The 19,970-nt window shown below is 45.0% G+C and overlaps 1 protein-coding gene across 2 annotated transcripts in view; it reads left to right on the plus strand.

Moving 5' to 3' along the window:
- Positions 1-19,970, plus strand: part of ITGA6 (integrin subunit alpha 6) — a 77,061-nt gene that overhangs the window by 47,376 nt on the left and 9,715 nt on the right. For both annotated transcript variants that reach the window (XM_044242343.1, XM_044242344.1), the window contains exons 10-23: positions 4,908-5,006; positions 5,262-5,323; positions 9,354-9,514; positions 9,671-9,814; positions 11,472-11,587; positions 11,702-11,891; positions 12,006-12,089; positions 12,186-12,265; positions 12,420-12,497; positions 12,585-12,687; positions 14,013-14,186; positions 15,738-15,836; positions 16,179-16,289; positions 16,387-16,485. In XM_044242343.1, the coding sequence (XP_044098278.1) occupies positions 4,908-5,006; positions 5,262-5,323; positions 9,354-9,514; positions 9,671-9,814; positions 11,472-11,587; positions 11,702-11,891; positions 12,006-12,089; positions 12,186-12,265; positions 12,420-12,497; positions 12,585-12,687; positions 14,013-14,186; positions 15,738-15,836; positions 16,179-16,289; positions 16,387-16,485 (1,600 nt within the window). The remainder of the gene's footprint in view (positions 1-4,907; positions 5,007-5,261; positions 5,324-9,353; positions 9,515-9,670; positions 9,815-11,471; positions 11,588-11,701; positions 11,892-12,005; positions 12,090-12,185; positions 12,266-12,419; positions 12,498-12,584; positions 12,688-14,012; positions 14,187-15,737; positions 15,837-16,178; positions 16,290-16,386; positions 16,486-19,970) is intronic.

Raw genomic sequence — 19,970 nt, forward strand, 5'->3', positions numbered from 1 at the left:
CGAAAGGCTGCCTCGGTTTGCCTATCAGCTTTGCTTGAGTCCCCATTTTCCTAGCGAATTTCATCACTGCTGGGACTCACCATTTAACATCATTTATTTCATTTGTAATTTGAGAAGTAGCACGTTCTTGTAAAAGAGTTAATACACAGTTGTGGAAAATGCAAGTTCCCCAATATTCCCATCACCCACAAAACAACTTTGGATAGTTTTGGGTATCTTTCTGCTTCGAGGGCTTCCTCAAAGGGCCATTCTCACTGCTCTGACCTGGGTCTTAAAAATCGAATCTTTGTTGGTTCTCTGTCCTTGTCAGTATAGACACATCCATCTTATTTTTTTAAAACAAGCTAATATTGTTTCATTATAAGCATTTAATCTTCAATTAATGGAATTTTTAGTCTCTGACCTTTAGCTAATGTAAACAGTGTGCTACAGAATATTATACATCTCTATTTGTTTTTTTTGTTTTCTTTTAAGAAAAATTCCTAAAAATAGAATCCCTAGGATACAGGTTAGAACATTTTTGTATTAATACATATATCTACAGAGAGGTTGTGACAGTTTATGGTCATGGCAGCAAGCTGTGAGAAAGCCCATTTCCTCGTACCCTTAACAGCATCAGACATGATGAATCTGGTTTTTGCTCGTGTGCTCTGTGTCTCCATCCTTTGACTGAATTTGCATTTCTTGGATTCTTAGTGAGAATTAACCATTTGGGTTTTTCCTTTTTCTTTCTTTCTTCCTTCCTTCCTTCCTTTCTTTTTTTTTCTTTTTTAACTATTTGGCTTTACAGTTATTTTAATCTTAAAGACATCTTTAAATATATTTTTTAAGATTTTATTGAGAGAGCAAGAACGAGGGAGCACAAGCAGGGGGCAGAGGGAGAGGGAGAAGCAGACTTCCTGAGCAGGGAGCCCGATGTGGGGCTTCATCCCAGAACCCTGAGAATCATGACCTGAGCCAAAGGCAGATGCTTAACTGACTGAGCCACCCAGACACCCCTCTTTAAAGATGTTTTAAATGGGTGTTAATATACAGTGAGACCCTAAAGGGGAAAAAAAGAAAAGAAAAAAAAAATCATTACCCTGTAGAATTCCAGAGAGTGTCAGGTAGAGATGTAGCCCCAACATCTAAAATATAATCCTAAGCCAAACCCCTCAGTCTTATAAGAAACTGATGCCAGGAGGACATTTCTGAAGAGAATAATATAAAAAAGTACAATATAGTATATTATATAGTATATATATGTATAGTATATACAATATAGTATAGAGTGTAGTGTAGAATATCATAGAAAATAGAAAAATAGTTTTCTGGTTAGATGAAAAATGAAGAACCACCACAGAAGTTGGAGATGGCAAGAGTAGCAGACATGAAAAGAAGTAGAGAAGGATGTATCTGAGATGTTAGTGAGGACAAAGGAAGTTAAAAAAAAGTTAACTAAATGAACCGTGTGTAAGTGATTAAGAAAAGAGAGACCTCGGGAAAACATGGCTAGCTCAGTAGTGGTTTGTGTTGGTGGTTATACATATCTGTCCTAGGAACCCAGTGTCCTTCTGAACTGTCACACTGGCGACACTTGTGTGTGGTACTGTGTGCCTTCCAAGGTTAATTAATACGTTCAGCCTGTGTTCTGTCTGGTGGTTCTCAAACACTGCCTATAATATGCCTGTTTCTCTTTGTTCCTATAGGTATTAATCTTAAAATATTCAATGTTTATTAAGATTTATTTATTTTAGAGCATGCACTAGCACAGGCAGGAGGGGCAGGGGGACAGGGAGAGGTTCCACGCTGAACGTGGAGCCCATCGTGGGCCTTGATCTTGTGACCCCGAGATCACGACCGAGCGGAAACCAAGAGTTGGATGCTTAACTGACTGCACCACCCAGGCATCCCTTAAAATAGTATTTTTAAAAGGTGGAAGACTAGAACATTGATCAAAGTGCAGTTTGCATTTCTAGTTGAGGTATAGCCCTCAGGTATCAAGACTTGACTTCCTGTACCAGAATTTGCTTACCATGTTTTCATAGCACACAGCCCATCTTCAGTGAGTTAATAAATATTTGCTTCTGAATATAGCTGGTATATATTAAAATACTATTTTCCTATCTTAATAAGTGGGTTGAGTATGAACCCTGTGGACTTGTTCTGAGAAGAGCCTTCTTTCTTTGGAGATAGCACAAAAGTAAATTTTAAAATCCTTTCATTAAAAAAATGAGAACCCAATTCCCTTATTTTACAAATGGGGAAACAGAGGCCCAGGACTACTTAAGATTTGAAGACTGGATCCTGGGAGCCCAGGATCCCAATGTCTGAGCATTTTTCCCACTTACTAGTACTTCAAGGTAGATCCTGAATACATGCCAGTCAAACAAGAGGTAGCTGAACCAGTAAGATTTGCTTTATGTGTTAAGGCACATGTTTCCCAATTTGTCATGTACTATGCGCTTCAAATTGTATTTGTTGTTATGTTTAAAAAAAAAAAAAAACAGAAGGGGCGCCTGGCTGGCTCAGTCGGAAGAGCATGAGACTCTTGATCTCAGGGTCTTGGGGTTTGAGTCCTGGGATAGGTGTAGAGATGACTGAAAAAACAAACTTAAAAGGATTTTAAATAAAAAACAAATAGAAATGTTTTAGGGAGGAGTGTGTGTTAATATTTACTTCTGATATCTATGTCCCTTTAACACTATGATCTATAAAACATTCTTCAATCTCTAGCAATTGGTTTCAATTTGTGGATCTTTGCCTCTTAAATATGCTCTCAAAACTTTAATTAGGAATGTGTCTAGTTAGTATCTTAGAAACTAGCAGCTGTCTACAATAACAGTGGAAAGGTCAACCACCAAGATAGAAGTCATTTAGAAGCAGGAGTGTTGGCAGCGTTTGTCCTTCTGCAGGCTTGCACCTTGCCCATGAATGTACACACGTCTTTTCTAGCCTACCGACAGATTGATTCCAGAAGTTCCAGCTTGCTGTCTGGGATTTAGAATGCATTTTCCTGTCTTCCCCAGGATGGCTGGGTTACCAGAAGCCCATTAAAGTCAGTCTAATTGGCTCCATTCCGCATCCTGGCTGGGGAGTGATAGGGATGAGAGGGACCCTCTCCCCGTTTGCTTGCACCATATACTTGGACTTGCTGTATCTGCGGTGGAGGTCAGGACATAGGCTGGTGGTAACGCCTTAGGCTGAGGAAGTAGGGGAGAAGATGGGAGGGAGAACAGAGATGTTTTTATATAGCGAGAAGGGCCCAAGGTGTGGGATTGCAGCTGCTTGAGTGGGTTTGCCAGGATGGGGTGAGGCAGAGCAGAGATGGGACAGGCTGAGGGCTTAAAGCTTTTGCTCACAGAGATCCTGTGGGGGTGGAAAAGTTGTGGTCCCTTCTGCTGACAGGAGGACAAGGACTTAAGGCTGGGAATGGGATGTTCTGAGGAAGGGCAGAGGTTTGTGGGATGGAGTCCTGTCAGCTCAGGGTTGCCTATATTCCTAAAATTTGCATGTACCTAGAAACCCTGATAGAGAGTGTCCCAGGTAATTAGGGGTATGTGGGTTTTTCACCTTTTTGGAAGGTATTTTGGCAAGATTACTCATAATTAAACGTGCACATATTCTTCAACTCAGAAATTCTGCTAGGAGTTTATCCTACAGGGGAATTCAAATGTGTGCCTAGAAACCTGTCCTTGGAGGTCTGTCAGAGCCGAAAGCCCCAAAACAGCATAAACGTCTACCCCTGAGGGACTGGTTGGGTCCCTGCTGTTGCTGCGTGGGTGCGGAACAGCGCCACTGGCCTGAGAACCCGGGGACTAGACCTAGGGAGAGACAGGAGGAGGCCACTGAAAGGTCAACGAGAAAAAGCAGCACAGAGGGGCGTCTGGAAGGACAGACCCGGCCCCTTGGGGGTGTAGGCGAGGACAGAGCCATAATAGGTGTCTTGAAAACTCTAGAACTTTGACAAATTGTCCATGTTCCTTTCCATTTGAAATCTTCTATTAAAATGACAAGACATTTTATAATTATAAATAAATGTATTTAAAATTTTTGGGTAAAATTCGTGTAATGAGGTTTTATTTATTTATTATTTTTGTCAAGGTGTTGCAGAAGGGAAAGTGTATTTTATTTTGGGGATTTTTTACTAATAGAGACTAGACTAATCCTTTGGGTGATGAGATCTTTTTGAGATCATACAGAAATCTAATTTATTTTGTTTCGTTTTTATTGTGTTATGTTAGTCACCATAAAATACATCATTAGTTTTTGATGTAGTGTTCCAAGATTCATAGTTTAGGTATAACACCCAGTGCTCCATGCCATACGTGCCCTCCTTAATACCCATCACCAGGCTCACCCATCCCCCTCATCCCCTCCCCTCTAAAACCCTCAGTTTGTTTCTCAGAGTCCACAGTCTCTCATGGTTCATCCTTCCCTCCAATTTCCCCCAATTCACTTTTTCTTTCCTTCTCCTAATGTTCTCCATTCTATTCCTTATGCTCCACAAATAAGTGAAACCATATGAAAATTGACTTTCTCTGCTTGACTTATTTCACTCAGCATAATCTCCTCCAGTCCCATCCATGTTGATACAGAAGTTGGGTATTCATCCTTTCTGATGGCTGCGTAATATTCCATTGTACATATGGACCACATCTTCTTTATTCATTTGTCTGTTCAAGGGCATCTCAGTTCTTTCCACAGTTTGGCTATTGTGGCCAGTGCTGCTATAAACATTGAGGGCATATAATGAGTTTTTAAATGAGGCCTCTTCTTTGGCCACAGGGGAACATCTCCCCCACCCCTGGCCGCCCCCTGCCCCATGGTTTTTAAGATGTAGTAGTAGACAGCTTGAGAGTATGTGAATTCTTCTCACACTGAAGGTAGTAAGAGGCCAAGCCTGTGTTTTGCTCCTTTTTTTTCAGGTCACGGCCTGTGATTAATATTCAGAAAACGGTCACCGTGACACCAAGCACGATTGATCTCCGCCAGAAAACGTTCTGCGGGGCACCTAGCGGGATATGGTGAGAGCTCCCACCATATGCATGGAACCCCCTCACTTTCATATGTCTGCTTTAGGGGGACTCTGTTGCTCTGAGGAGCCATGGGCAACAGTGGGACAGAAATGAGCAAGGGGACAAGGAATCTGTCAAGTGAACATAGAACATTTTACTCATCAGTGGGCAGTGGGGGGATTCGAGACCTGGGGACCATGGGGTTTTGTTTCTCTCTACTGCAGCGATATATCTTTTAAGGAATATGTGTTTGATTTTATATAGCCTCAAGGTGAAGGCCTGTTTTGAATACACTGCCAAACCCACAGGTTACAATCCTTCGATAAGTAAGTACCTAGTACCTTTAAAAATTATATGTTCTGTCCATCAGGTGGAAAGTAATGCATAAGTAACAAAAACAAAACTGCTGTGGCCACCCTTGGTTTATAAATTCTTGTATGAGGCATTCAGTGGCTCTGCTGTCTTCTCTTTAATCAGGAGGGCGAAGTGCAGGAGGGGAGAACTTTCCATTTGGTCCTCATTTGAATTTTCCAGAGCAGATGGTTTAGGACAGCAAGACTTGGCAAAATACTCATTTGCTACCACAACTGTTTCCTTCATTTCTGCCTTTGAAGAGCAACATGGAAAATTGGTTTTGTGGTTGTGAGGTGGTGGGTGGTGATTGTAGGAGATGAATCCCAGAGCCCAAGCTTTGTGCAGAATTGTTGGGTTAGCCTCTCCTGGCTGCGTTGTCCCCTCCAGGCGGCCTCCACGGCCCAGGACACCCACGCCACACCCCTGCGGGCAGGCTCCTTGGGGACCAGAAGGCTGGGCTTGGGAATTCAGAGCCCGGGGCTCTGCTCCCGGCTGCAGCTCCGAGGCCGGCTCACCCTGCAGCACAGCAGAGACATTGGAGTCTCCATTTTCCTATCAGGAATAAAAATGTCTCTAGTAGGAATTCCTACATAGGATTGTGGTGGAGAGCAAAGGAGATCCTCTGGTGAAAGCGGTCTGTCATTTATAAGGTATTATGTGGCTTCCTTTCTTTATAATCCAGACGGGCTTTTGGGCTGCACGTTTAGACAAGGCTAATGACACTCGAATGGTGGTGATCGTCCTCAAAGCCTTCTGCGGTGGGTTCTAGTAAGAGCTATACGCTTTCAGGTGTAAGCAACCTGCCCCAGCTCCAGAGTGAAGATGGGGTCATGGGAATTTAAAGACAAGTTCTTCCCCAAGGAGCAGGTAAAAAGAGTGAGGGTGACCGGAGGGTCCTGGTGGCCCCGTGTGACGGCGTTGCATGCCACCAGCGGAAGCCTTCTGCGGGGATAGGGTGGTCTGCAGTTTTCATTTGACCTTGACGTAATGAGTTTTCTTAAGTTTCCTTCTTGTTATGTAAAGTATTACTCTGTTTTCTGTATTAAAAAGATACTGCTTTTCATACTTCAGAATTTGGCAAATAAGTCTGACTTCCCCCAGTTCACCCTGTCATAGGCCCCCTTTTCCTATTTTAAGCCTCCGTCTTCCCCTCTTTTAGGCCGTCCTCAGGTAGTTGCTTTGCCTCCCTGAGCTTTTTGGGCCCATCTGCAGGGCTGTCTCCTGCTGTAGCCTCTCCCAGGATCTACCCACCTTGTGGGACGTGTGCTTGGTGTTGCTGTATCACGGTTTGTGCACAGGGCGGTGGTGGCCTCTCACTTGGCCTTTTGATGTGGCTGGTATTTCACTGAATACTGGAAACAATTCTTGGGGTGGCTTTCATTGAGAAGAAAATGTCTTCTAGGCTTTCTCACACTCTGTTATCCTGTTAGTATATTTTGTGTTATTTTTACCCAGACACCATACCTTACACTTGCCTCTTTGGATAATGGGTGTTTGACCATTGTGTTTCAAGTAGACTAGAGAGTCAAGGAGAAATTGTGATTCTTTGACTAGGTGAGGAGAGGAAATGGGGAAACATTTTTATTCTATGAGTCTGTCATTTACCCACACCACTCTGACCGTAGATGTGATGAAATCTCCTCAGAGCCGTCCTTGTCTTCCCCTACATCAATCATTTCCATAAAATTACAGACGTTGTTCTAGCTTTCACGTAGCATTTGATGCCCTGTGTATTAATTTCATGTTCAGTAGCTACACCATTAACCAAAGGTTTAACAACTCCGTTATCCTAGTGTTTACTGATGGCCTATCACGAATAGAACTTTTTCTGTGAAGACATTTAGAGGGACCCTGTATTTTCTTGCCTGTACTTCCCCAGCACTGGGAAATTCTACATCAGATAGGACTTCCACTGAGCTGCATAAGTGAATCCATCTAAAATCCGTTCCTGGTGTCTGAGAATGTGAGCTTATTGTTTGATCAGGCCCTTTTAACTCGGTGGTCCTTGGTTGTGGTGTTGCCTACAGACAGATATTTATAATTGAGCCTTAATGAGTATTCTGGTTTGCCCCTTGAAAGGTCAGCAAAGGCAGCTGCAGGGATTTTAAGATAACGTGAACTGTGTGGGGGGTCAGGGAAGGTTAGAATGGGCTTGGTAGATAAACGGTTTTAACACACCCACACCCTCCCCTGCTTTTGCCATGAGGGGCACTCAGCACTGGGCCTTGGTCGGGTTCACTGTGGAGTTAACAGGTCGTTGATAAATGGATGATGTCAAGGCTACAAGGCTAAAAATGGAGGCACATTCCATTTGGCAGAAATTACTACTGAAACTGTCAGCGTTTCTAAATTTTGGTCTTGCTGTAGCTGTTGTTTTGGCGTAAGGATAACATTCTGTGGTCTGTGTGCATGTCTCTACGTGCACGGGTGGGTATGTGGGTGTGGTGCGATCCCTCCCACTTCCATTCAGCTGTTCTAAAATCATACTTAGGGCAGGTGTTGTCCCGTTGCCGGGGAACACGGTGGCGAGCAGACTGATGGGGTCCCCATCCACACCTTTGCCTGGGGAAGATGGCCGGGCAGTCCCAGTGGCTAAGTGTAGTGAGTGGGGAAGTAGAATACTGTCCGATCCCCCCCGGAGAGGTCAGCGGCGTCCCCCTGAGGAAGTGATGTCTACACTGGGATCTGAAGGAGGAGTGAGTTAGGCAGTCGGGGGGAGGTACAGAGGGCCAGGGCCCTGCTGGCGGAGGGAGAGAGAGACCCAAGCAGAGGCCCGGAGGAAGTGGAAACCTGGACATCCAAAGAGGCTTCGTAAAGCAGTTGTCTTGTGTGTTTGTGACAGAGACTTCGAAGCTGGTGCCACCCCTGTCCCTCGCTGTGTGACCCTGGGCCAGGCCTCTGGCTCTGTGGGCATCCATTCCTCACCTGCGAGAAGAGAGTGTTAAAATAGATGCTCTTTAAGGCCTCTTTTGAACTCCACCGTGAATATTAGAACATGGGTGGTTCATTTTCTGTGTTTTCTGGAGAAGATTTTTTTTTCCCCTTGTAGCTGCCTTCTCTGGCCCTATACGCACTTTGGTTTACTTCCTCTTCTAGTGGTTAGTGAGTGATTGATGAATGAATGTAGGTAATTTAAATGTTACCCCATAACAAAACATAGTAACTACATCCAGCAAAGAATGCGTTCGAAAGCCAAGAAATGAGATTTTGATCATCCAAATCCTGGCTTGCCTCCGAGCTCCATTAGTAGAAGTAATCAAGAACAGGAGGTGTCTTCTAGGCCTTTGGAGGTCGGAAACTTTGGTGTGGGAGACATGGTAGCTGTCAAATGGGTCCTCTAGCCTTGAAAAGGAGTATGTTTTACCTTTCAGTTCTTTTAAGTGAGAAGTCTCCGCCTGTTGTCAAAAGACTTCTCTATCTCTCCTATGTATTATTCCCGTTTCAGATAACTTTCCGTTATCTGTGCTTCTTGAACTTTAATGGGTCTAAGACCCACCTGATGGCCCTGTTAAAATGCAGATTCTGGTTAAGTAGGTCTGACTGGGGCTTGAGGTTCTCAGTGCCCAGCGGATGCAAGGAGACACTGCCCTGCTCTCCAGGTGTGGGGCCCCGCCAGGGACAGCCTGCTGGATGCGAGTCAGTGCAGGCCTTTCAGGAGTGCTACGTGTCCGTTCTCTTTAGGGCTCCGAGTGCCTGATGTGGAGCCAGAAATCCTTGGATGCCGCGCAGAGGTTCTGACTTATTCTTGGGCTCCCCCAGGTGGCCCAATGGAAATTTAACTTCACAAACTCTTGACAGCAGCGGGCAGGAAAGGACAGCTTGATCTGAAAGGCTGTAACGTAGGCAAAATGTACATTACCGGGAAATGTGATCAGCAAGAAGGGCAGTGGGAGACATATTCTATGAGGGATTAAAATAACATCAAAGGGAACTCACTGTCCTTATAGCTGAACTGTATGTGGATATACTCTGAGTTCAGAGGCTTTTGTTCATTGTATCTAGCCATTTTGGGCACGCTCGAGGCTGAAAAGGAGAGAAGGAAATCTGGGCTGTCATCAAGAGTTCACTTTCGAAACCAAGGCTCTGAGGCCAAGTATACTGAAGAGCTCACTTTGACCAGGCAGAAGCAGAAGGCGTGCATGGAGGAGACCCTCTGGCTCCAGGTGAGGGCGGCCCTGCTCAGGCCGGTCGTTACAGGGGACTGAGCTGGGTTCTGTGGTGGCCTAGGGAGATCTCTGAACCTGACACCAGCGACCTCTCATTCAGGACTGTTGGGAGCTCCCCAGGAGTGTTGATACCATCCTCTGCACACTTTTCAGGAAAATATCCGAGATAAACTGCGTCCCATTCCCATAAGCGCTTCGGTAGAGATCCAAGAGCCAAACACACGGAGGAGAGTGAATTCGCTTCCAGAAGTTCTTCCCATTCTGAATTCAAACGAACCCAAGACGGTTCACAGAGATGTAAGTTTTTGGACTCGGGTGTTGCCAAAGCTTCTGCTGTATTATGGTGCTACATCATGTGTCTTTGAAGGGGGAGGACTAGTGATTTGCATTTTTAAGTCCATCTCTGTATCAAGTAAGCTTTTTATTATATGCAAAGTTTGTTTGAGATTGGTTTCCCAACTTGACAGCGAATATTGAAACATGTGGAATACAGTTTGGAGCCAGAGTATTGTTCTTAATAACTTTTGGCTGCTGCGGCTTACTGCGACTATAACTGGCAGAACTCATTCTCACATCCAGTTTCTCCCGTGGCCGTATGGAGAAAAATACAGTGCATTTTACCATTGAGAACATTAAAATGTAGAAAATAAACTTATTAGTCCAGATGTTAAAATCAAGGAATATGAAATTCAACAGGGCCATGAAATAGTCACTTCGTGGCTAATGTAGCCTGTGTAGTCTTAGGAAGACCATTTCTGTGACATGCCCTGCTGTATGCCTTCTCCGGGGGGGGCGGGTACCTATTTGCTGGTATTTAAGGTGGCTGAGGCGTGAGAAAGGGCGGGGGAGCTGTGGTGTCTGGATTTGGCATTGTGTACCTGCCGTCAAAATCCAGCAGGTGCCAGAGTGTCTATTCTGTGGCTCTTGCTTCTGATGGCCCCCGACAAAGCCTCTCAGAAGCGAGTACTTACTGCTTCAGGCCTAGGACATGGCACCTCAGTCTGCACACTGTCTTTATCATCACAAAGTGTAGTTCCTTGTACTTGTACATACTTTTTCATAGACTTTGGATGTTACTGCTTCTCACATGACTGTTTCTTGTGGGTGTTCCCAGCTCTGTAGTCATGTTGAACACAACAAGCAAGGAGACGGCTTTCCCAGCTATTTATTTATCAGTGTGATTGTGAAGCACCCATTAGCGCTGTGCCATTTGTTTTCTTCACCTTAGACTGTTTCCTCTTCTGTTCAACAGAGCCCATAACCGTATCCTCATGGTCTGTTGTGAGGTTTAAGGGAGCACACAGGTTAGGTAGCATCATCACTACTACTGGCACTTCTTACATTATCCCTATAAAGTCGGCTGGTGGCATCCGCGTATCACCAGGGACGTCCCTTGGAGTCTGAAAGGTTAGGTGACTTGCCTAGAGCCCCACAGCTAAGTGCGCGGCAGAGCCGGGTTTGGAAGGCGGAGCTGTGTGGGGGCCTGGTCAGCGTGTTCTTACAGCACTGCTCTGTTCAAGGACAGAGTTAAAAGACAATTCCCTTAAAGGCACTGGGTGCACGGCTGAGTATATTTGAAGCTTCTGCTGTGGTAATTTTTGCACAGGGACAGGGGTGTATGGAAACAGCCAGTCACTGTCGCAGTCCCCGACGGCAAGAATTGTGATGGTTTTGTTTTCACTGGAGAGAGACAAACCCTAAGAGACTCTAATCTTCAGAAACAAACTGACAGTTGCTGGAGGGGTGGTGGGTGGAGGGATCGAGTAACTGGGTGATGGACATTAAGGAGGGCACGTGATGTAAGGAGCACCGGGTATTCTGTAAGACTGATGAATCACAGACCTGTACTTCTGAAACAAATAATACATTATATGTCACTTAATTTGAATTTACATTAAAAAATTAAAATAATTAATTTCCAAAACAAAACAACAATGGTTTTGTTCTCCTACAGGTGCACTTCTTAAAAGAGGGATGTGGAGACGACAATGTATGTAACAGCAACCTTAAATTAGAATATAAGTTTTGTACCCGAGAAGGAAATCAAGACAAATTTTCTTATTTACCAATGTAAGAATCACTCTGCATTCCTGGCAAAAATGACTGGCTTTGCACTGGGTTACTAAAAACATCCTGAGGTCTTTGTCATTTTTGTTTTTGTGCATATGTGTGTGTGTTTTATAGTCAAAAAGGTGTACCAGAACTAGTTCTAAAAGACCAGAAGGACATTGCTTTGGAAATAACCGTGACCAATAGCCCTTCCGATCCGAGGGACCCTGCAAAAGACGGAGACGACGCTCACGAAGCAAAGCTTGTGGCCACTTTCCCAGACACTCTGACTTACTCGGCATACCGAGAACTGCGGGCTTTCCCTGTAAGTGGTTTCACAGCCGCTGGGAGCAAACAACCCAGCCCCGGGGGTAGGGGGGGATTCAGGCTGTGGGGGGGCGGGCAAGCAATCGGAGGGTAAATTGTTTTTCTGTTACAGGAGAAGCAGCTGAGTTGTGTTGCCAATCAAAATGGCTCACAAGCGGACTGTGAGCTTGGAAATCCTTTCAAAAGAAATTCCAGTGTAGGTGATGCCTTCCCATCCCACACCGTGCCGTGTCTGGTGCCATTACAGGGTCAACATGCTTGGTCTGTGTTAATGTCTGTTTCTGTTTTTCAGGTGACTTTTTATTTGATTTTAAGCACAACCGAGGTTACCTTTGACACCACGGATCTGGATATTAATCTGAAGCTGGAAACGTAAGAATTGCTTCAACCTTTCCATTCAGAATTATTTCATGAAAACACAGCCCGTCAATGAATTGGCTGTGCTTCTGACTCATAAAAGGAGTGTAATTGTAATGAGAAAACTGACTGTTAAAATGAAACCCTATTGTTCCCTTTTCATTTTCAGAACAAGCAATCAAGATAATTTGGCTTCAATTACAGCTACAGCAAAAGTGGTTATTGAACTGCTTTTATCGGTCTCTGGGTAAGTGTTTGTGTTTAGCATAACAAATCAGTGTTTAAAAGAACCGTTTACAATCCTCACTAAAACTGGTGTTTTTTAATTTAACAGAGTTGCCAAACCTTCCCAGGTGTATTTTGGAGGTACAGTTGTTGGTGAGCAAGCAATGAAGTCTGAAGACGAGGTGGGAAGTTTAATAGAGTATGAGTTCAGGGTAAGTTTCAGCAGTTAGTCTTTTTTATTCTATATATCAAAGGCGAACATCTACTGTATATGTTAATATATGTAATGTAATTTTAGTAAATTTGGATATGTAGCTTTAGTATGTAATAGCAACATTAATAAAAATAAGCACGATAAATCCTCAGTTAAAAGTGAGTTCACCAATGTTTATATCACATACCAGCTTACAGTAGAAGTTTTGTCCTTCAGAATGGAGAACACAACTATCATTCGACATGGGGCTTGTTCAAAATCCAGTTTAGTTTTTGTGTATAAGCGATGTAGGGACAAAGGAATACCCTGCCCCTCTCTCTCCCCAGAGTCTGTCTGTAACACACAAATCTCAAAATAATTGATATCTGGCTTTAGACTGTGTTGGGATTTCTTTCTTCCGTTGTGAGGTCCTCTCTCTTACCGCGTTGGTTAATGTTCCTTCACATTTTACAAGCCCGGTGCCGGTGAGGAAGCATTTCTAAGCAAGAATCACAGTGACTCTCAGTCCAGTTGGGTGAACATGAGGGCATGGTGTGGAGGGGGCTTATGGCTCATCTGTGGGTTTGGGTCTGCGTGGCTCAAATCAGCCAAGACAGCCCAGTGGCCGTGTCTGAGATGGCAAGAATGCACCCACCCCTGACTCCAGCAGGATGGGGGGCTGAGTTCCGCTCGGGGTGTCTCTCAGCATTGTAGACACAGCTGGGATAGGTGGTGGCAGCAGAGGTGAGGACTCCTGCATGGGTGTGGCTGCCACCAGCGGCCCTGGGTGCCACAGCGGTCCTGCCCCCCACACAGAGCTCACTCCTCATTTGGCTTCTGCCTAGGAAGCTGCTCTGTTCCCGGCTTGAATCCTGATTCATGGCCTTTGTAATGGTTTATTTCCCCGCTCTCAGTTGCTACCCAACCACCGTCCCCTGCCCTCCCTTGTGGTAGCAGACTGAGGTGGCTTCATTTTGGCATAAGGAGGGGCTTCCTAGAAGCAGGTTGCTGGCGCGCCGCCACAGGCCACACTCCTCTACAGGGCCCAGGAGGTTGTAGAGCGACTTACAGACCCCTGTCACCTTCCGGGTCGGGAGCATGGTGTATCGAACAAGGCAGATTCTCTTGCTCACAGGAGTTGCCGGGTTGAAGGAGCAGTCCTCCATCTACGACCTTTCCTAGGCCTGCATCTCTGCTGTGGGCGCTGGGCTCTCTGCAGTCCAGCTCTGGAGCCTGTACTTTTCATCGTAGGGTCATGCTTTTTCTCCCTGGCCGCAGGAGCGGCTATTTAATTTTAGATTGAGAGACTTACACGGGGATATAATACGTGTTATTTTCTTACAGGTAATTAACTTGGGGAAGCCTCTTAAAAACCTTGGCACGGCAACCTTGAACATCCAGTGGCCAAAAGAAATTAGCAACGGCAAATGGTTGCTTTATTTGGTGAAAGTAGAATCCAAAGGATTGGAAAAGATCGCTTGTGAGCCACGAAGTGAAATAAACTTCCTGAACCTAAAGGTACATCGATTTACCCTGCGTCTCTGTAGCACATATAAGGAAAGCGAACTTCTGTGGGGGAACATCCTTAATTTCCTGAGGAAAAGTGACATAGTGGTGTGCTGACTTCTTCTCTGCTGTCACATCTTCTGTCATAGTTGAATAACCAAGTCAGGCTGAGGATTTCTGCTGATCAGATGCCATGATGGCACATCAGTCTGACCCAGGGCTTGTTGAAGGAAATGATGTTTTCTGGAGTTTTGGACCCAGTGTAACCTATAAACAGAACTGGGATATGCGTCTGGGGTGGGCCAGTCAGTGTTCACCCCCCATAGAACCAAACTCATTATAGAAGAGTTTGGCACGTTAGCAAGAGACCTTCAAAGCTTTCATTTTTATTTATTTTTTTAAAAGATTAATTTATGAGAGGGAGAGAGAGAGCAAGTACACAGAGGGAGCAGGAGAAGCACACTGCCCGCTGAGCAGGGAGCCAACATGGGGCTCGACCCCAGGGCCCCAGGATCATGACCTGAGCCAAAGGCAGACGCTCAACTGACTGAGCCACCCAGGTGTCCCTCATTCTTGTTTTTTAAAATAGTAAATATTTATAAGTGTTGATTGTGTCTCAGGCACTATGCTAAAATAAACATTTTATTCGCTGTTTCTCATTTCATCCCCTTGATAGTCCTTTGAGGTATTTTTTCTTATCCCTACCATTTCACAGATGAGAGAAGAGAGATTCAGAGAGATTAATGTTTTAAGACTCCCTCAGCAGTTATGAGGCTGATTCTGTGTCCGCGCTCTGCTTTGTTTTCAAAGCCTATACTCGTAACTGCATGTGCTGCTGCACGCTGACAGTCCTGGTTTATCATATGCTCCAGTGTGACCATCTGTTTCATTACTGTGTGTCTGTTTCTTCTCTTCTGGTTTTAATCCTCGTGTTGAGGGCTGACTTTCAGTAGATCGCAGTGAGGGAGCTCCTCTGTTTAAGTGACGGTGTGCTCTGTGTTCACTGTTGGCAGCTTCTAGAAGGATCTTCTGTTCATCAACTGAAAAACAAGATGGTCCATGATTCTTAATTCATTTTAAGGAAAATGCTATCTTAAAACTCCTTAAGTGGATTAGTTTTCAGGACTCTACTTTGAATAAGTCACGTACCAGTTCTTTTGCTTTTTTTTGTTTGTCGGTGTCATTTATTTATTCAAGATGTGCTGACTTTTTACCATGCGTCAGTTACCAAGCTGGGCGCTAGGGACATAGGGATGAGATTTGATGCCTGATCTCAGGCTGCTCAGTTCGGTGAGGAGACAGAAGAGCAAAGAAAGTGTGCTTTCTCTCCGCCTGAGTTTTAAAGTCAGAGTGAAAATAAACTACTTCAGTCAATGAACTTGCAACGAGATTGGAACATTTGTAGATTTTACACTTATTTCTGCAGCTTTGGTGACAGGAAATGGGGAGATATTAATTGTTGATGATGTGAATTTGGCATCATTTGGGAGAGGTGCCCAAGAGGTCTAGGCAGTGGTGACCGTTACATTCAGTAGAACTGTTTTGGATATAATTTCTTTTCAGGAGTCTCACAACTCAAGAAGAAAACGGGAAATTGCTGAAAAACAGATAGATGATAGTCGAAAATTTTCGTTATTTGCTGAAAGAAAATATCAAACCCTTGTAAGTATTTTTCAATAGCCGTGACTCAGTTGGACAAGACGGTGGCAGGAAGGTCTTCCCCTGCCAACACTGTTGGATTTTATTTTATTATTTTAATTTTTTGTTTTATTTTAATTTTTAAAGATTTTATTTATTTATTTGACAGAGACACAGCAAGAGAGGGAACACAAGCAGGGGGAGTGGGAGAGGGAGAAGCAGTCTCCCTGGTAAGCAGGGAGCCCGATGCGGGGCTCGATCCCAGAACCCCTGGGATCATGACCTGAGCCGAAGTCAGGCACTTAACGACTGAGCCACCTGGGCCCCCAGTCTGTTGGGTTTTAACTACCATCCTTTTCTCTCCAGAACTGCAGCACGAACGTGAACTGCGTGAACATCAGCTGCCCGCTGCGAGGGCTGGACAGCAAGGCTTCTGTTGTTCTGCGCTCAAGGTTATGGAACAGCACGTTTCTAGAGGTTCGGGCCTGCCATGAGGCTGTCCCCTGGAAATCATTTGCCATCTCGTAGAACGTTTCTCACTTCCTTGATGCATTTGCCCTTTGTCTCCGAACAGGAATATTCCAAAATGAACTACTTGGACATTCTCGTGCGGGCTTCCATCGATGTGGCTGCCGCTGCCGAGAACATCAAGCTGCCAAACGCAGGCACTCAGGTGAGCGGCTTCCCCACCTTCACACGGTTCAGAGCCCAGCAGGCTCATGGCATGTGTGACCAGCTATAGTTAGTAGAAAATATCTCTTCCTATATGAATCCAGGCTTGAATCTTACAAAGTCAGTCCCTGGTTATGCCCCTTGGGATAAGCCCCAAATAAGTCCTCTTTCTCAGCCACATAGTAGCCTTTGGAATAACGGAAGGAAACTGGCATGGCCCTGGGATGGGTCTCTCATTCTGTTCAGAGCAAAGCCTCCAGCCCTTCAGGTACCCGTCAGGCCAGGTGCTTTCCTTCCTGGGCTGGCCCTAGTCGGGCAGTGTTACTCCTGGATGGGCAGAGCACGGATGCATGATCTGCCTAGTTTGGCTCGCCCTGAGGTCCTTCCCTCCAGACACAGTGGCCCCACACTGCTCTCAGTCAGCCTAAGACTGGGTTTTTCCAGTGTACACAGGAGATTGTGTTTGTACTTCCAGCAGCTGTGTTTCTGTTCTGCTGAAATCTGCAAGTATTTTCAACAGGATGTGTTGTCAAGAGATATCTCCCATATCCCATCCTTGAGCAATTTTTAAAAAATTCTAAATGCATGCCTTTAAATGTAAACCTCACATTTTAGGTGGATTGTTTGTGGCTCATTGTTTCAGTTCACAAAGTAGTCCTGAGTCTTGACCATTTGACCTCTCTGAGCTTTCTTCTGCTGCGAGCTTTATCGTTTTCAAAGCTGGGAAGCACAGCTTCTCTGTCCTCATCCAGGCAGTTGAGAAAATACTGAACAGAACTGGGAGCAGTGGTGGTGGGGGCACACTGGGTTCCTTGTTTTGGGGGAGGGGGTGTGGAGCCCAAAGGGCCTTGTGTCATGCTCTTGAGATCTAATGCCTGCATGTCATGTGCCAGAATGTTTTGTAAAAGAGACTGAATGGAGAGAAAGGTGGTCACTTACTATTCTCCAGCTGATCTCCTGATATGCATATGGACAGGTTCCGGCTTCGGACACTGAGCCGGCCGAAAGCGCAGTGAGCCTCCTGAGCACTGGCTTCTGAAGACAGCAATCCCTGGCTGTTCAAGTCTATTATCCACACCCGAAGACATTTGTCTGGAGCAAATGCTAACCTGGGCGGGATGCTGGGACAAGGGTTAAAAATCAGGACCGTTCCAGACTTAACCATACATCTGGTCACCCTAGCCTTAGATGCTCTCTGCCTGCTACTCCAGCCCACCTCCCCGCCTCTTACCAATAAGGCATCATAAGGGATCGTCACCCAAGCCAGAGCCTCCCTGAGAAGCTCTTCTCTGCCCCTCTGACCTAGGCAGTGGTCATAGCATTCTGTAACTTGAAACCAACAACCTGGAGAATCACTGGGTATTTAAGAGTTGGAAGAACACCACACTCTTGAGAGGGAAGGGACACGAAGGGACAGACATTAATAGCGCATTAATAAAAGGTCTGCAGTTTACTGGACTTTTTTTTTTTTAATCTGTGTGTAGTCATGTAAACCTCAGAATGAGGAGGTAGATAGACTCATTTTCCAAAAAAGGAGGCAGGCACAGTGGGGGATGCCAGTGGGGTCCTGTCTGGAAACCTGTAAACCCATCTGGTTTCAGGGCTCCTGTTCTTAACTCTTTAAGTCCCCAGATCTCAAATTCAGATGAGAAAACAATCCAAGGAAGGTTATCTCTCCTTCAGGGTCACAGGACTGGCAGATATGTGGAAGGGAGACCAGACGGTGGGCTCCTAAGTCCTCCTCGGGTGCTCTTGTTGGCTGGAAGATAATGGAACTGGGGTGCTGGTAACCAGTCTAGTGGCTGGGTCACACAGGAAAGTGAGGCTCTTTTGGGCCTTTCATGTTGGGGCTTGGAGAACTCGTGCCTGCTCATGGGAGTTGGGATCCCTGCTGTGATCCTCCTTGGTTTAATAATTGGTAGGTACGTGAGTGGATTAATGTCTTGTATCTAGAGTGCATTTATTTTGAAAAGAGACATTTTCTTGCCTCTAGTCTTCTGGCACCTCTTCTATTGACTGATTTCTGAGTGACAACAGCTCCCATGTTCTCCCTGTAGGTTTCTTCAGTATTTTAAAGTGTACTTTTTCTGGGCCTAAAGATTTAAGCTTGATTCAAGTGTTACAGTGCTTTCCTTTCTTATTCCCTCACTTATTTGGGGTTTCAGTTGTGTCTTTATCTTGGTTCCTCTGTCCTTTCTAGCCCGAAGATCATCTTTCTTTGGAGAGAGAAGCGAGGAGGTGGGGTTATTCAGCCTTATCTTTTGGTCTTCATATTAAAACTTCCCCTTGCTCTTACTCTACTCCTGGCTTTAAAAGAGAAGGAAAAAAAACCCTTTTTGTTTCCTTTATAACCCAACCAATTTTAAGAGTTTTGTGTTCACTTCTTAATATGAACATTTTAACACATTGTTAGAACAAAGTCCAATAGAACTGGTCTCCTAACTAAACCAGATAAAATGGTTACATTTTAGCACCAGTGAAATCCATCTGGTTTATAAGCACTTACTAAGGACACACTGTGTGCCTTCCCTGCACGAATGATAGAGAAGCAAAAGTAGTAAGATTCGCCTTGTGAACTGTTAAGAATTTCATGATTCACGGTGAACCAGGTGATAATTGTTGAATTGAGCCGAGGAAGGAATTGTTTATTAGTTGTATTTCTATATCCCCCACTTCATTCATAAGGAAGTTGGAAAAGAGTATCTGTTTCCTGGATGCCAGAGATGAGAAAGTATGGTAGGTAAAAAACACAGCATTCTTTAGGGAAATGTGATTTTCTTCTTTTGGCTCTAAATGTGGAGAATTTGAGATATGGATCCTTTTATAAGATGAGTTTATGAGGAACACTCACTAAGGGAATGAGGTCTTTAACATAGTTTTGTGAAAGACATGAAAATACCTTCACGATGTGATTTCTTACACTGATGTGCAGTAAGAATAGAGGGTATGACTGTTAGAGGGATTCAGGGCAACGATTCTGGCAGCGAGCAAGTGAATGAGGGGTAAGCCCTGCTCACTCACGATTGCACTGATTCATCAGCAGAGCTTTGGCCCCATTTCCCCTTCATGGGCACATGACGGATGAGGTTCACATGCATAGGTCATCCCTATGGAAATGCCTAGATTTTAAATCCCCCCTCCATTGTTTTTGGAGTTGGAGTAATTGCTACTCACCTCAACCTATCACTGTCCATTAACAACAGCTGCTGTGGCAAGATCTGACCAGGCTTCCCAGAGCTCTGGGTAGTTGGTTACGGTTGGCCTCCCCTGACCCTATGCTGAGGCTCCATCCCCCTTTATTCCCAGTCCCTGCTGGAGAATGACCATCTTACAGGAACAAAACTTTAGTTGACAGTTTCAGGAAACAAAATCTCGGCTGACTGGCCTTCCTCCCTTTCGTGGACTACAGTGTGGCCTTACACCCAGCCTGGGTTTGCGGAGCCCGTCTGCCCTTTAAGTGTGTGGCTCTGCCCCTGGCTTCAGTCC

The sequence above is a fragment of the Neovison vison genome, chromosome 3 (genome assembly GCF_020171115.1).
Source record: "Neovison vison isolate M4711 chromosome 3, ASM_NN_V1, whole genome shotgun sequence".
In the NCBI taxonomy this organism is placed as follows: Eukaryota; Metazoa; Chordata; class Mammalia; order Carnivora; family Mustelidae; genus Neogale; species Neogale vison.